General features: G+C 39.6%; 1 protein-coding gene across 1 annotated transcript; it reads right to left on the bottom strand.

Moving 5' to 3' along the window:
* On the bottom strand, positions 1-13,524 carry sgk2a (serum/glucocorticoid regulated kinase 2a). The gene is made up of 14 exons (XM_006785414.3): positions 13,410-13,524; positions 11,676-11,739; positions 11,465-11,519; positions 8,756-8,817; positions 8,465-8,522; positions 7,713-7,796; positions 6,569-6,700; positions 5,456-5,568; positions 5,307-5,343; positions 5,132-5,218; positions 3,612-3,707; positions 3,019-3,174; positions 2,625-2,714; positions 1-1,692 (listed from the first exon to the last, which is right to left on the bottom strand). Exons 3-14 carry the CDS (start codon positions 11,477-11,479, stop codon positions 1,537-1,539), a joined length of 1,086 nt encoding a protein of 361 aa, XP_006785477.2. The 5' UTR covers positions 11,480-11,519; positions 11,676-11,739; positions 13,410-13,524; the 3' UTR covers positions 1-1,536.
* Positions 13,525-14,656: the final 1,132 nt, after the last annotated feature.

Genomic DNA, 14,656 nt, shown 5'->3' with positions numbered 1-14,656 from the left:
TCATGCGGGTACATGAGTGTATTTGGTTTCACAGTAAAGCATGTGATACACCATTTGTTAAGATGAAATATTGAACAAGATTAACAAGTTTCTAAGGAGGTAAATATCAGCGTGCTATGTTCAGAAACCAGAATACATACACAAACAAGACTTCAGGCGTATATGAATAGAATTATAAAAACAGAATGCAAGGACATGTTATTGACTGTACATTTTTAACTGTATCACCTACAACTGCCATCACCAACTTCACAGCCAAGTCAGAGAGGCACTTCACAGTTTACACTGATATAATCACAGTAGTACTGTAATAATCCTGCTGCAAAGCTGCTACTGTATATTTACAGCACTCTATACCGTATTTCCACAAAGACATGGCAACTTTTTTAACCTGTTATATAAACAAGTGAAGCTAAACTTATATCTACAGACAAAAGAACAAATGAATACTTTGATCATGACTACTGTATAATCCTCATAATAAATGACTATATCGTGCACACAGAGCCATAGCTGACTGACTGACTGAAGTTAGTCAAAGGTACTGCATCAGTGTGGACGTTTAGTACATTTGCAGCTATGATCACCGCTGCAATAACTAGTAGCCAGTGTTTCGCACCCAGCTATGCCACCTTCACTGTTTTATCACTGCGAGTAGCACGGCTGGTATTACTTTTCAACATTTTTTTCTCCTTCTTTGGTCAAAGATTTTTTTTTAATCCTTTTTTTGGTCTTTAAGGAGAAACATGCTGCATAGAATCATCAGTAGCACCGTGTGACAAAAAGATAAAAACAAATGAAGAAAACATGCCAAGTGTGCACTGATAACTGATGTTAAAAAGAAAAACACTGCACTAGAATTGTTACTACCTAGCCTGTTAAGAGTAAGAAATGTTTTTTTTAAAAATATATGAATTTCTTCTTGTAGTCTTTTTTCTTTCTTTCTTTTTATTATTCCCTGTTTTAACTCAGTGTTGGACTCCATGATTATTATCCATTACTATATTAAAAAACATGTTCATCAGGATCTACTTTCTATAAAAACAGGATCAGTGAGCAACAATGCTAAGTCTTGATATAGACACACAAAGATGGTGTTTTGTGCAGGTACAATATGCTAAAGCCTTTAAAAAAAAATACAAAGAAAAATAAGTTTTGTGTTTATCCGGGCTCATGTGTTCTTCATTTCTCTACAAATAAATGAAATAAAGGCTCTTCTTGTTACATTTTAAGGACACTCCAACTGCATAACTTGTTCGTGTATATCCTAAACACGGGACCCCCCCCCCCCCAGGCAAGACGTTTTACATATTTCAAACTTGAACTTATTTCGAACAGTGTCTGCATTGCAGACTTGCCCTTTCTGCTACATACTCGCTTCACTGCAGCGGTCAAACATGACCGATGTCATGTGGGATTCCTGCTGTGTTACATGATGAACACTTATCTTTGTGAGAAAACTTTTAAAAATAATGAACAAGATTTCTGCGCTAAAAAATCATTTAAACAGTTAGCTGCGATTCATCTGTCCGGATGTCACAGAAAGCTGTCCTCGGTGCCGACAAAGGAGAACCCAGTAAAGGCGTTGCTGGAGCTGGTGCTGGGATTGAAGTCTGGGGTCTGACTCACTGAGTTAGGAACCATTTCTCTGGTGAACTCAGGATCAATATGTTGAGTGTCAGCTGGGCCCCTCTGAAAGATGAAACAATTTTATGTGTAAATAAGGATGACTGCTTGTTACGCAGTGAGGGGCGGTGAGGGAAACATCAGACTTCACTCTATCTTAATTAAAGTAATTGTTTTATTGTCTCTTGCCAACATCATGCGCATACAGACAGCAACTTCTCAAAGTGACTCCCAATCCATTTCCTGCTTCCTTTAAATACTCTAAAGACACGCCTTCTTAATACAGACTGGCCTATAAAAGAGCTGTAATTGAGGCAGGCCTCCTCTTTACTGGGAAAACAAGATGGCCACCACAGAGGTAACCTGCAAAACACTTTGTTACATGAATGCTTCCCAACACTGCTATTATATGCATTATATACAACGCATGACAAGGTGTCCTAAATGTAAAACTAATATACCGCGATGCACATGCCCATTTGTCTAACTTAAGTCTAACTAGTGAACACTGATCTAGAGAAACTTCTTAAAGCTGGTGTTAAAACCAAGTTTAAATAGTAAAAGATTAAATGATGCATGTGAGTAAATTCAGATCAGCTTACTCGTTGACATCAATATACTGAAAAAGCCTAGAAGCACAATAAATGATCCTTATTTTCATTAAAGATATAAAGTATAACACATTTCTATTTCATATGTAAAGTGATTGAGAAGCAAAGCCACACCAGTCTTTGCAACAAGTAAAAGAGTTTCAACTACATAATGACTAAGAGTTCAAAAGGTCAAAGGGATTTCCTTGCATTAATCTTTAGCTAGATAAGATGGGATAAAGAGATTCAGGGACAGATCTGAGAGGGTTTTACTGGCTGATCGCTCTGAAACATTTGTGGTGGAAAGAAAACAGAACACCAGCTAAGGTGGAGATAAGTGGTTAATAAAGTCACATATGACGAGGCAGGCACACAGAAAAGACACGAGCAGGCGTAGCAGCAACTCACCACATTAGGGTTGTAAGGAGGGGTGATTCTCTTGTGGTAAAGGTCATCCCAGTTGATCGGAGTGAAAAAGGTGTGGTTCTTTATTTCTAACTATAAATAAAAGAAAGAAAAAACTTCACATACTTAACTCTTTCATGCCTTTCATAAAAACAAAATCACACATATAGTGAATCATGTAGAACAACGCCAATAGCTGCTACATGCAAGGTAAATGTTATCAGAGGGCTTGGGTGTGGAGCTCTCTTTAAAAGAAATCCAAAACTCTTAAATAAAGACTACACCCAGCTTTTATTTGCGCCAACATTTATTGCAGTTATCCATATTCTAAGACTAGGCTTATATCCTGTCTGGGAAAGCATCTGGTTTAATATGGAGCAAAGACCGAAAGACTTACAAAGTCTGCGATGGCTCCCAGGCGTCTGTGCTGGTCTTTCTGGAGAAGACCCATCAGCAGAGAGCAGGCGGCCTCAGACTTTCCCGGAGGCAGCATCAGCGGCTTGTGAAGGATCCCATCGTACATTTCACCAATATCACGGCTGTAGAAAGGAGGCTGAACAGAAGGGATGCAATAAATATCATTCATATGTAACATATCAAGTTATCCTCGGTTTCTTTTTAAGGGAAACGGAAAAAAAAAAAGTTAGTTTCTACCAGGAAGTCATCGTGCCTGCGTGCCCAGTAAATGACAAAGGGAAAAGAATTCCTCATAAAATGTAACTCAAAATTCAATCAGTCTGTGTCTTTAAGATGTTTAACAAAACACACCTTGTCCAAAACCTTTCTTTGACCATTTACGACAAGGTCTAATAAAAACTGAGGTCAAATTTGGATCCACATATAGGCTTTTACCTACGCTCTAGTTTTTCTGTGAGTACCACCAAAATAATGTGTCTTACTTTTGCGTAAGACTACTTCGTGGTAAAAAATTAACAACGGTACAGTACTGCCAAAACTCATAATCCATAAACCCTAAACAAATACACATACCAGGCTGAAGAGCATCTCATACAGCACGGCTCCCAGACACCACCAGTCCACTGTCCTGTCATACGGTTCCTTACGAAGAATCTCTGGCGCCAAATACTTTAGACACATGATAGAGAACAAAAAATGAAACGATGGAAACTTTGGGTTATCGGGGAACATTTGCTTTCTACAAACTATTGTTCACCCATAGTCTGCATGCTTGTGTTTATATAATGCAATCTTCTTTATCTGGTCCACCTGTTCAACTGTTCGCTAATGCAAAGATCTTATCAGCCCACCAGTAACTCTTTGCCTTTAGGCATGTAGATATGGTCCACATGACCTGCTCACATTCAAACTGAGCACCAGAATGGGGAAGAAAGGTGATTTAAATGGCTTGACATGGTTATTGGTGCCAGACAGGGTGATCTTTCAGAAACTGCTGATCTGCTGGGATTTTCATGCAAAACATCCAATGAGCTGCAGCTCTCTGGGTGAAAATGCTGTGTTGATGCTGGAGGTCAGAGGAAGGCTACGGTGAGTCCAATAACCGCTTGTTACGAGCAAATTACACAAAAGAGCATCTTTGAACACGCAACACATTCAAGCTGATGGGTTACAGTAGCAGCAGACCACACCCACCAGGTCCTGCTCCTGTTAGTAAAACTGAGCCCACACAGAAAAACGTCTCTTCATTTCTTTGGATTGGATTGTAAACAACATGAAGACATGAATCCATCCTGCCTTGTATCAGTGGTTCAGGCTGTTGGTGGTATAATTATGTGGGGGATATTTTACTGGCACACCTTGCACACCTTAGTAGCAACTGAGCATTGTTTAAATAGCACAGCCTGCCTGAGGATTGCTGTCCACCATGTCCATCCTTTTATGACCACGTGTGTAGTCATCTTCTGATGGCTGCTTCCAACAAAATAGTGAGGCATGTGTCAGAGTTCAAATAATCTCAAACTGGTTTCTTGAACATGACAATGAGTTCACTCTACTCAAATGGCCTCCACAGACACCAGATCTCAGACCAGTAGAGCGCTTTTGGGATGTGGTGGAACAAGAAGATTCAGGGATCATGGATGTGCAGCTGACAGATCAGCAGCAGCTATGTGATCAGGTCATGTCAATAAAGACCAAAGTCAGGGTGCAGGTTTAGCTCAGTGTGTTGAGCAGGCGACCACATCACAGCCATGCGGCTGAGAGCGACTGGCCCTTGTCCGACCCGCGGCCCTTTCCCGCATCCCCCCCCCCCCCCCCCCCCCTTTCTGTGCCTCTGCTTTCCTGTCTTTTCTTCACTGTGTCTATCAAATAAACCTGAAAAAGGCCAAAATATAAAATATAAAAAAAGACCAAGCAATGTAAGTAATGTTTCCAGCACCATGTTGAATCCATGCCATGGAGATTTAAGCCAGTTCTGAGGGCAGAAAAAGGTGTCTAGCCCAACAATAGCAATGTGTAACTAATAAAGTGGCCAGTGAATGTAAATTTAAAATATGCTTCGTAAACATTTACTGAAAAAGTTTTTTACTCACTTCTGGAGTGCCACAGAAAGTCGAGGTGGTTGCCTCCGGCTCCACACCCTCCTTGCACAGCCCAAAATCTGTCAGCACCACATGGCCCTGCGCACACAAAACAGTGAGTGACAAACACAAATAAAGCCTTTTTCCCCTTTAAAGTGTTAAAGCAAATGGGCTGATCCTGACTCACCTGACAGTCTAAAAGTATATTTTCTGGCTTCAGATCTCTACAGTGAACAAGAACAAATCAGACCGTCAGTGCAAAAATATATTATTACTTTGTATATTCAATTTTTGATAAATGATTGGTTTCAATAAACGTTCGAGCGTCTCTTTAACCTGTAAACAATGTTGAGAGAGTGAAGGTAGCCGATGGCGCTTGCTACCTCAGCCGTGTAGAATCTCGCTCTGGGTTCTGAGAAACACCGCTCTCTCTGCAAGTGGAAGAACAACTACACAAAGAGAAAGATGGGTGGAAAGAAGAAAATAAAATTATATTAAAAATTTTCAATGTATTGAGAGATGAGACACTTCATACCAAAGTCTCAGGAAAAAGCTCGGTATAAATAAGGTTTTGACTTGCTTTGCTTTTTGAGTGCTGCAACAGCAAACAAGAGGAATACAACAATATGACATCAACTATGTCTCATACCAGCTTCAGTTTAGGCTTCATCATTACAAATGTGGACAAATTTGCACAATAGGTAAAATAAAAACCATCTGATCAGTAGACGGAAATATGTTAAGATTTTAGATAAGACATTTTCTAATCTGTGGGCTTTTGTTTCAGCGACGGGAAGGTTCACTCTTGTACCCGAAGGCTGACTATGATAACACTATAAAACTAGCAAGAATGGAAAGCTTGTGGAAATCATCTGTTGTACTGCACTTTGTCTAATTTTTACTGTTTTAGCAAGAAAAAAGCGAGTTTGTAGCAGTTACACAAAAGAGAACAAAAATAAGCTAGAGGTAGATTGTTTGTGATGACAGCAGTACTTCGTACACTGATGATGCTTGTTACAGTAAACAAATAAATCTAATTGCTTCCTGTCACCCAGGAAGTTACTAATATATCCTGTACAAGTGGAAACAGTTTGTGTCATAAGTGTACTGAACAGATTTTGGAATCCGACCGCTATACGGGCTGCAAGGCATCGGTCTTGTTGACAGTGACCTTATTTATTACAGAGAGCATCTAATGTCATCGCTTTTTAACTTAGCACCTTTAATTGAGACAGTCCAACAAATCATAAAGCTACAGTCTACAATCTTTAATGTTAAATTCAGCTCATTTAAGAGACAACTCAAAACATTTTTATTTAAAAAAAAAGATCCAGGTACTTTTTTAAAAAGAAATCTCTGAAAACTCTGATATTCACCACGCTCCAAGCCACTTTCTGACAAAGTCTAATGAACTATGTAAGTGGAAACGATTTATGTTAGCGCATGTACCTCTCCGCCATTTACATAGTCCAGGACAAAGTAGAGCTTCTCTACAGTCTGAAACGAGTAGTGAAGCCGAACCAGAAATGGGTGTTTGAGGCTCTTCAGCAGCACGTTTCTCTCTGCCATGATGTTCTTTTGCTAAAGAGGGAAAAGGAGAAAAAAATAAGTTCTGGGAAGTTCCGTTTTTTGCTTTTTTCAGTTTTTTTGTTTAGTTGTTTTGCTTTTCTGCTTCATGTTTTTTGACAAAAAGGCCTTAAATCATTTTATTTCACTATATAATTTGAAATGCACATACGAACATAAATAAATATTGTTTATAATTCACAGAATATATTTGCAGTGATGATGCATAAATAATACAATACAAAAAGGAAAATAAAGGAAACATGTTTAACACACATCCTGTGTAATTTATAAAAAAATGGCTGTAATTCATAAACAGTTAATGTAAAGGTTTTGAAAACCCGAGAGTTTGCACTTTAATCACATTTTGATAGTCCAAATTAAAATCCAATGTGATGATGTAGATACTATAAAAAAAGCATGAATAATGTGATTTTTGCCCTGGAGTTACTGCGCTCACATGCTTCTGGACCAAAAGAAGCACATCAATGACTTCTTTTCATGCTGCTAACTGAAATCAGTTGAAATATGTGTACTTTTGTTTTTTAATTACTCGTTAAACATTATTTGAACCCCTTTTTAAAGTCATTAAAACAGTGATGTGCAAGTTGTCTTTCACACTATGAAAAGCTTATTTTATTAATTTATTTTATTTCATTTAATGTCACTTTATGACAAAAAGGGATGACTGAGGAAGAAGGTTGCCAGTGAGCATGGTCAGTAATAACAATCAGTTTGTCTAATCAGCAATTATGCTGTCTAACAAACACCTGGCCTGGCTTTTTTTTTCTGGAGGCAATAAAATCTGTCCTTTGTACAGAGCTGTAGATTAGATAAGTCTGAGACCCTGTTGCTAGGTAAAAACTCTAACAACTATCAAAGATCCTCACTATCACCGAGGGAACCCTTGGACAGTTATTTTCCATTGTCATCTCCTCATCCTGACACAATTCCAAACTAAACATTTCAACTAAACGCGGATTACTGGACCTTTAAAACACATTAACACAGTGACAGCAGAGCCCACCTCTTTTTTCTTCAGGATGACTTTCTTCTGCAGGACTTTGACAGCGTAGAATTTGCTGTCGGCTTTATGCTTGGCAAGCAGGACCTGTATGGAGGTTCACTTGTTAGTGCCTTGTTTAGCAAACAGTCTGCACCACCATCTCAGCATTCTACTTTCAGGATATTACATGAAAGTAGCGCACGCAGCACAGATATGTCGTCTGTGGAACCAGATAATACCGAGAAATCTGATAAGTTTGTTGACACAAAGAGCAAAAAGGCTTGAGGTGGACACGAAGCCACAAAAACGCCTATTTTTTAAGATCTTTAGGAGTTGAATGTCCATATTTATTATGTTCCACTGGACGACGCTCAGGAGACCGAAAGAGGCCTCAGTGGATTGTACAGTTAATGATTCATGAAGAAAGGGGCACATTTCGATTAGACAGTAGTCAGCAGGTAGACTCACTGACCCCCGCTGCAATGTCAGCAACCGCACGCTATGTACTCTCTCTCCTTCTTTCTAACGCCCTCTCACTTGTCTCACAAGGTCAGCACAGTAAAACCCTTATCAATTTGCATTAATACCATTAATACCTTCAACTGGATTTGTTGTTTATTAATGAAAAAGGAAAAAATTTACTCAAGGAGCTGCTGCTGTGGAACAAGTGAACTGAAGGAGGAAGAACAAGGAAATGACCGAGAGGAAAAGCCAGGAGATGTATTAAACAGCAGAAAGATGGATCTATAAATAAGTAATTGTTTCAGTGTTACCTTTCCAAAGGTCCCTTTGCCAATGACAGCCAAGAAGTCAAAGTCAGTGGGCCTGGCACTGAAACAAGAAGGTAATGTATTAAAATTACATAATAACTTCTGAGATACTTTATTTCTAACAGGATATAAATCGTGGACATAATGCTGGTAAGAGTTTCTCCTCATACAGCAACACCTCCTTAATAAAATACAGACTGTAGATAATTAAAGTTTCTGTTTGAGGTGCTTCGATCTGACATTAAGAAAGTTAATGGGGAGGCGGAGCTACATGCTGGTTAGTGAGTTACTGACTTTGGGTTTGCTGAAGGTCCCAGGTTAACATCATCTTGAGGAGAGGAAGGTGGTGTCCGCAGCTGAAAAAAAAAAAAAGATTGATTCAATTGATTTATAAATAGGCTTCAGCAGCAGGAAAAGGATACATGTCACGATGTATTCGATTATCGAATGAAAAATACAGAAACTAAGGAGTTCGCAGTAAAACCTTGACAAGGTAAGGTCATGTCTAGCATCTCTGAAACACCAGAGCCATTCAAAGAACTTTAGAAGATCAAATTAAAACCAAAAAGATGAAACGAAGAGAAGAAAAGGCAGAAATGATCCAAGTAGTAATAGTAAAAATAAAAACAGCAAACACAATGTTGGCACAGCTACCTGCTGGTTAAGAGCAATCATGAATAAAGCTGTTTTTAGCATCTTTAAAAAATTAAAAAAAATGATCTGAGCTCCAGGGCTAGCTGGTTGTGGCATTAAGCACCATACAGCTGTGCATTTAGCTGCTATGGTGCTTAATGCTCATCCTGCTTAGTTTAAGATCTGTGCACTGCACTAGCTGACCGGATCTACTGGGTTTGTATCCATTAAACATCTCAGATATGCATTTAGGGCCCCAAGCCTTTTAATGATTTATAAACAACCAGTAATACTTGTAATTCAGTTCTATATGTTACTGGAAGCCAGTTCAGGGAGCTGAAAATAGGTGTGGGCAATTTACAATTTTCAGGAGCTCAGGAGCAAAGCTGCTCAAACGTATTTTAAGGAAACTTGTGGGATGTATCTAGAGAGCAGTTATTACAAAAAAGTTTTGTAATCCATCTGAATTCTTCCGCTTATCCAACTCAGGTTGAGAGGATGGGTACACCTTCGACAGGTTGCTAGTCTGTCGCAGGGCTAACACAGAGAGATAGACGACCACTCACACTCATATTCACACCTACGGGTAGATTTTTCGGCACTTAACCTAACCCCCACTCACTGCATGTCTTTGGACTGTGGGAGGAAGCTGGAGTAATTGAAGAGAACCCACACAGACACAAGGAGAACGTGCAACACTCCACACAGAGATGCTGGATTCAAACCCATAGTCCTTCTTGCAGTGAGGCAACAGTACTAACCACTGTGCTGCCAGAGTTTGTTAAATTACTGCTAATTATTGAGTATAATACACATTTTCTCTGATATGAATTTTGTTCTTGAAAAAACTTATTGCACTTTTTGGTTGAGGCAAACTCTTGAAGTGGCAGTGCTGGAGGGCTTGCTAGTTTGTCTACAGCAGCAAACAGAGTCTGAGTATTTGAGGTGTTTTCATTAATAATGTTAGTAAAGTAGTAAAGTATTAACTCAAAGATGTAGATACAGACACTGATTAAAAATGTCATCGTCAGTCTGAAGACTGCTTCTGCTCAGTTTTCTTGTAGTTTCTCTTTTGATCAGCTACCATTATAACATTTTTTCACAGTGCTTTCTGTTTACCGAAAACACTGTTAACCTTGACAGGTGCAATGTTGTCAAGAACCCTGAGAATGTTAGAGTTACTGCTTGAGCTGGTCATCCACAGACTCTGCTATTGCACTATTACATCATACCAATGGTTTGCATAAATAAAGTACTAGTGTTTTCATTGAAATTCCTCTTTCTAATAGTTTTGAATGTGGCTTGGCGGACTGGGGTGACCATCAAAGAAGACACAAAAATGATCAGACAGAACTACATCCAAAGCATTATGATCAGACTCGTAACGGAGCTGATCTTAAGCCCAGACACTTTTTGATGACTTTGTATATGAACACTGAAATACCAGAAAACTGTAAAAGGATCAAGATATGTTCAACATTATGCACCACCATTTAGTAAAGAAGAGAAAATATCATTCTCTGTAAGCCATATGTTTGATTTGGTCAGGATTTCATGCCCTTCCTGATGCAACCCTCCCCAGTTACCCAGGCTTGGGACCAGCACTGGGAGTACTGTGGCTTGTGGACCCCTGGACAGAATTAACAATGAGCAGATCAAAGGAAAGCTCAGATTCAGTGGTGTGAAAACAAAGCTAGAGAGGCAAGGCTGACTCTGGACATGTGCATAGGAGGGATAGTGGGTATATCAGATTAAGGATTAAGTGGAGCTGATGAGCAGGAGGAAAAGAGGAAGACCACAGAGGAGGCTCATGCGTGCATTGAGGAAGGACATGCAGAGGGTTGGTGAGATAGGGGAGAATGCTAGGGATGGGGTGAGACTGCGGTAAAGGGAGCAGCCGAAAGTTATAGTAAAGAGGAAGATTGACACTTGGGTCTTGCGCTCTTTTAAATAGCAGTCTATTCAAGTCTGATCTATTCAGATTTAAATTATGTGGATTAGGATTTTGTGAAAATCTACTCTGGAAATTAAAAATCCGGAACCAGAGGAAAAAACATACGTGAGGTTTGCCTCATTTAAACAGGGAAACCCATCAAAAGTTAAGAGCAACACAACAAACACATAGATTTGTCTCGTCCTAAGTGATCACATCAAACAAATGGCACTGCTAGAGATCGTATGCTGAATCTCTAATATATTGATTCAGTGTGACCTGATCAAATACAACGCGGCATAAGCCAAAGGCACTCCAGATGTCGATGTCAGTTCACTCATTAGACATCTGCTAAACAAAGCAGGACTGGACCGCAGGCGCGTTTCCCTTTCACCCAACAGAGTAAAATAAAAGCATCATAATAAAATTACACTCACATTACAGTGTGCCATGGTTACTATACTCCACTCCCATCAGTGTTTGACAGACCTGCTGGGAGAGGAGAAATATTCACATTCAGTGGGCTCAGCAGCTTTTGTAGGGGTAAAACATATTCAACATTTATGGGTAAAAAAACTCTCCTCATCTGCTCTGACTCAGAGGAACGTGGTCATCTAACCTCCGTAACCTGCGCAGGTGTTAACTCACCTCATGTGACGACAGCCTGAGGATCAAGAGGAGCTGGTAGTTCTGGTTTGTACTGAAGAGGATGCTGGAACAACAGAAAGACCGTGATGGGCCTCGTGTTTGTGTAGTGTGTGTCTGTGTGTGTGCTTGCATTCCTAATGTTATGAAGGGAACACATTTTTACAGCGTTAGGAGACGTCAAAAATAAAATCTGTGAATTTTACTCTTAACATTAGGGCGAGGGTTATGTTTCGTAAACTAGAGGTTATGGCAAGTTTTCAGAAAGTTATTGAAAGTCGGTGCGATGTCCTCTAAAGTGATGGAAACATGACCCTGTGTGCATTTGTGTGTGTGTATGTGTGTGTGTGTGTGTGTGTGTGCGTGTAGTGTGTTGGTGAACATGTTTATATGCTAAATATTGTTGTGTCTTTTTTCATATCTGTCAAAACATACGGGATGACCAAGATCTCTCTCACTCACACACACACACACACACACACACACACACACACACACACACACACACACACACACACACACACACACATCCATCTAAACACACACACATAAAACAAAAGTCCCATTGATCTGAGGTCATGCTTTTCCTAGGAACCCTAGGCCTGTTTATCTATTTATAGGCAAATGAGGTGCTGAATGTCACAATACATTTGTGCAGATGCATTTATTGTAGTTTGTATATAATAATATTTTAAGGCCAGTTAGTAACCAAATCCGTGCAGTTTCACACCCAGAAAATAATGATTTTATGCTACATCAAATAATCTACAACTAATGAAGAACTCTCATAGACACAGACTTTCACTTACATAATGCTTTTCTAGTCAGTTTGAGCACTAAAAAAAGCTTCTTACCACAAGTCTTTAAACTTGATCACACACATTCACACGGTGCTTTTACTAACATTAACGCACTCGAACACTTCGACATGCAGAGTGGACGAGCCGGAGTTCGACCCAAAAGTTTTCCAATTGGCCTGATCCACATCGAGCTCAAAGTTTTAGCTGTTAAAAAGTGTCCCGTTTGCCAAATTTTAACTTTAAGCGTGTGTTTCCACATTAAGATTGATATGAAGAAAGCACTCTATTGTTCATTTAAATGTAACCCAAAAAAGAGAATAAATAGACTGCAGTGTGGATAACAGCGAACTTATTGCATTATTTAATAATGACACATTTGGTAAGGACGTAAGAGGAGGTTAAAATGACGCACATTGACAGTTATGATAACCTCTTAATCTGCCACTAAAGCTACACTCAGCAAAACTACAACTCTGTTCAGAGATTAATCCTCAGAGCAAACCAGCAACTAACTCACAGAAAGACTCGTGTTCGCAAAACTAAAAGCTGGATAGAAAACTGAATCATAAAAGTATAAAAAACTATTACAGAGCCTTCTTAGAAAACTGTGACTTTCCTTTAAAGAAGGGAAAAGCTCAGCTACAAGTCAGTGATCTGAGTGAGATTTGGGACTAAAGACAACATGTAGAGACTTCCTAACGGGGCTATCAGTGCAGTATCATCAGTAACCCTGATCGATCACACAGATCACATATGGACGTGTCTAAATATCCAGCAGGCTGAGGTTGTTAGCAAGTTTTACAAGCAGACCTGTGCAATAATGATGAGCGCCACAGTGACGCTCCACACTACCTGTGCACCTGTTATTATTACCCCGGATATAGAAAATGACCCGAGGAATAAATCACGCAGAATAGGTCAGAAATGATCAGCTCACCTGTGTGAAGGATGAGGTGATCCGTGTTCTGCGCGCTTCACACTGACAGGACTCCAAACAGAGCGCAGTCACAGTGGCAGCTTGAGGCTGATCTCAGGTCAGCGCATCTGCTTTCCACACGTCATGAGGGGACGTGGGCAGGACTCCACAGAGTGAATCATTGATGAAATGTTAGCGAGCTTAAAATAACAAGGCGGTGCAAGGGCGCAAACTTTCAGCGACCCTGCGTGCGTGTGCGCAAATAGCAACATTTCCGGAAATTGCTATGTGGCTTCAAAATAAGGTATGTAAGCTATAAAATAATGTAAGCCTGATATTTTTTTAACCTTCCAAAGTTATTTGTCAAGAAAAAAGGTGAAATAGTGGTCACATTGTTATAGATACTTCATGTATGTGGTTACATGAGTACATGAACCCTAACTTTAGCGTCATGTAAAGCATGCGTACTAGGGGTGCCAAAAAGGGATTTCCAATTTATCTGTGTGGGTTTTTCTTTGTTTGTTTTCTCATGTGTAATTTCTGCGCACGCACTGTTAAATAAACTGTGTTTTAAAACTCACTTGTTTTGTAAGCATCTATCACAGATTGTAGGCCAATAAAATCATTTAGTTTAATTAGGGGCAGATATTTTTAGCGCAACACAACTCTTGTACATGGCTTGCTGGGCTATAATCTGTCAAACATATCTCTCACGAATGATATCAAGTCATTTTGAGCTTGAAAGAACATCGATGTCACAAGGTACACGTTGCAATCCATTTTTGCTCAGGTGACTTTTATATATCCTATAGTGTATCCTTACTGACATTAAAAAATGTCTTTTTCAAGAGAGATGTGGCCAAGAGGGCAGCAGAAAGTGAGATTTCTCCAGGTTCTCTGAATGTTTTGATGATATCATATACTGTAGATGATGAGAAAAGATCTTTGGTTCCTCAGACACCCACAAATGCAGGTAATAGCTCTGTGATGCAAAGAAGAAGGCATGGAAAAACACTGGGCCAAAGATCTGAGGCAAAGAGGAAAACTGTTGTTAAAAGAAGCGGGGATGCTGCACACTGATAATCATGGCCCCATTTAAACTTACTGCACTCATATGTGACCTGTGACCCATTAAGATAATCTAGATTCTGAAACAGCCCCATATAGTTCATAGACTGGTAACACTTTGGCCGTTACCTCATTTTTTGAGGTTGTCGAGTGGCTCTATGCCCAGTTAGTGGGGCATAGTCACACAGTCCCACAGTTTG

The sequence above is a fragment of the Neolamprologus brichardi genome, chromosome 20 (assembly GCF_056152115.1).
Source record: "Neolamprologus brichardi isolate AB-2024 chromosome 20, ASM5615211v1, whole genome shotgun sequence".
Taxonomy (NCBI): Eukaryota; Metazoa; Chordata; class Actinopteri; order Cichliformes; family Cichlidae; genus Neolamprologus; species Neolamprologus brichardi.
Note: the sequence above shows the minus strand (reverse complement) of the source record. Positions and strands in the feature narration are given on the sequence as shown.

Excerpts from the sequence above, each read along its gene's own strand:
- sgk2a (XM_006785414.3), bottom strand. Across the intron at positions 3,708-5,131 it reads CTTTCTGTGGCACTCCAGAA|TATTTGGCGCCAGAGATTCT; the intron begins GTGAGTAAAAAA and ends ATGTGTCTAAAG. Across the intron at positions 2,715-3,018 it reads TGGGAGCCATCGCAGACTTT|TTAGAAATAAAGAACCACAC; the intron begins GTAAGTCTTTCG and ends TTTTATTTATAG.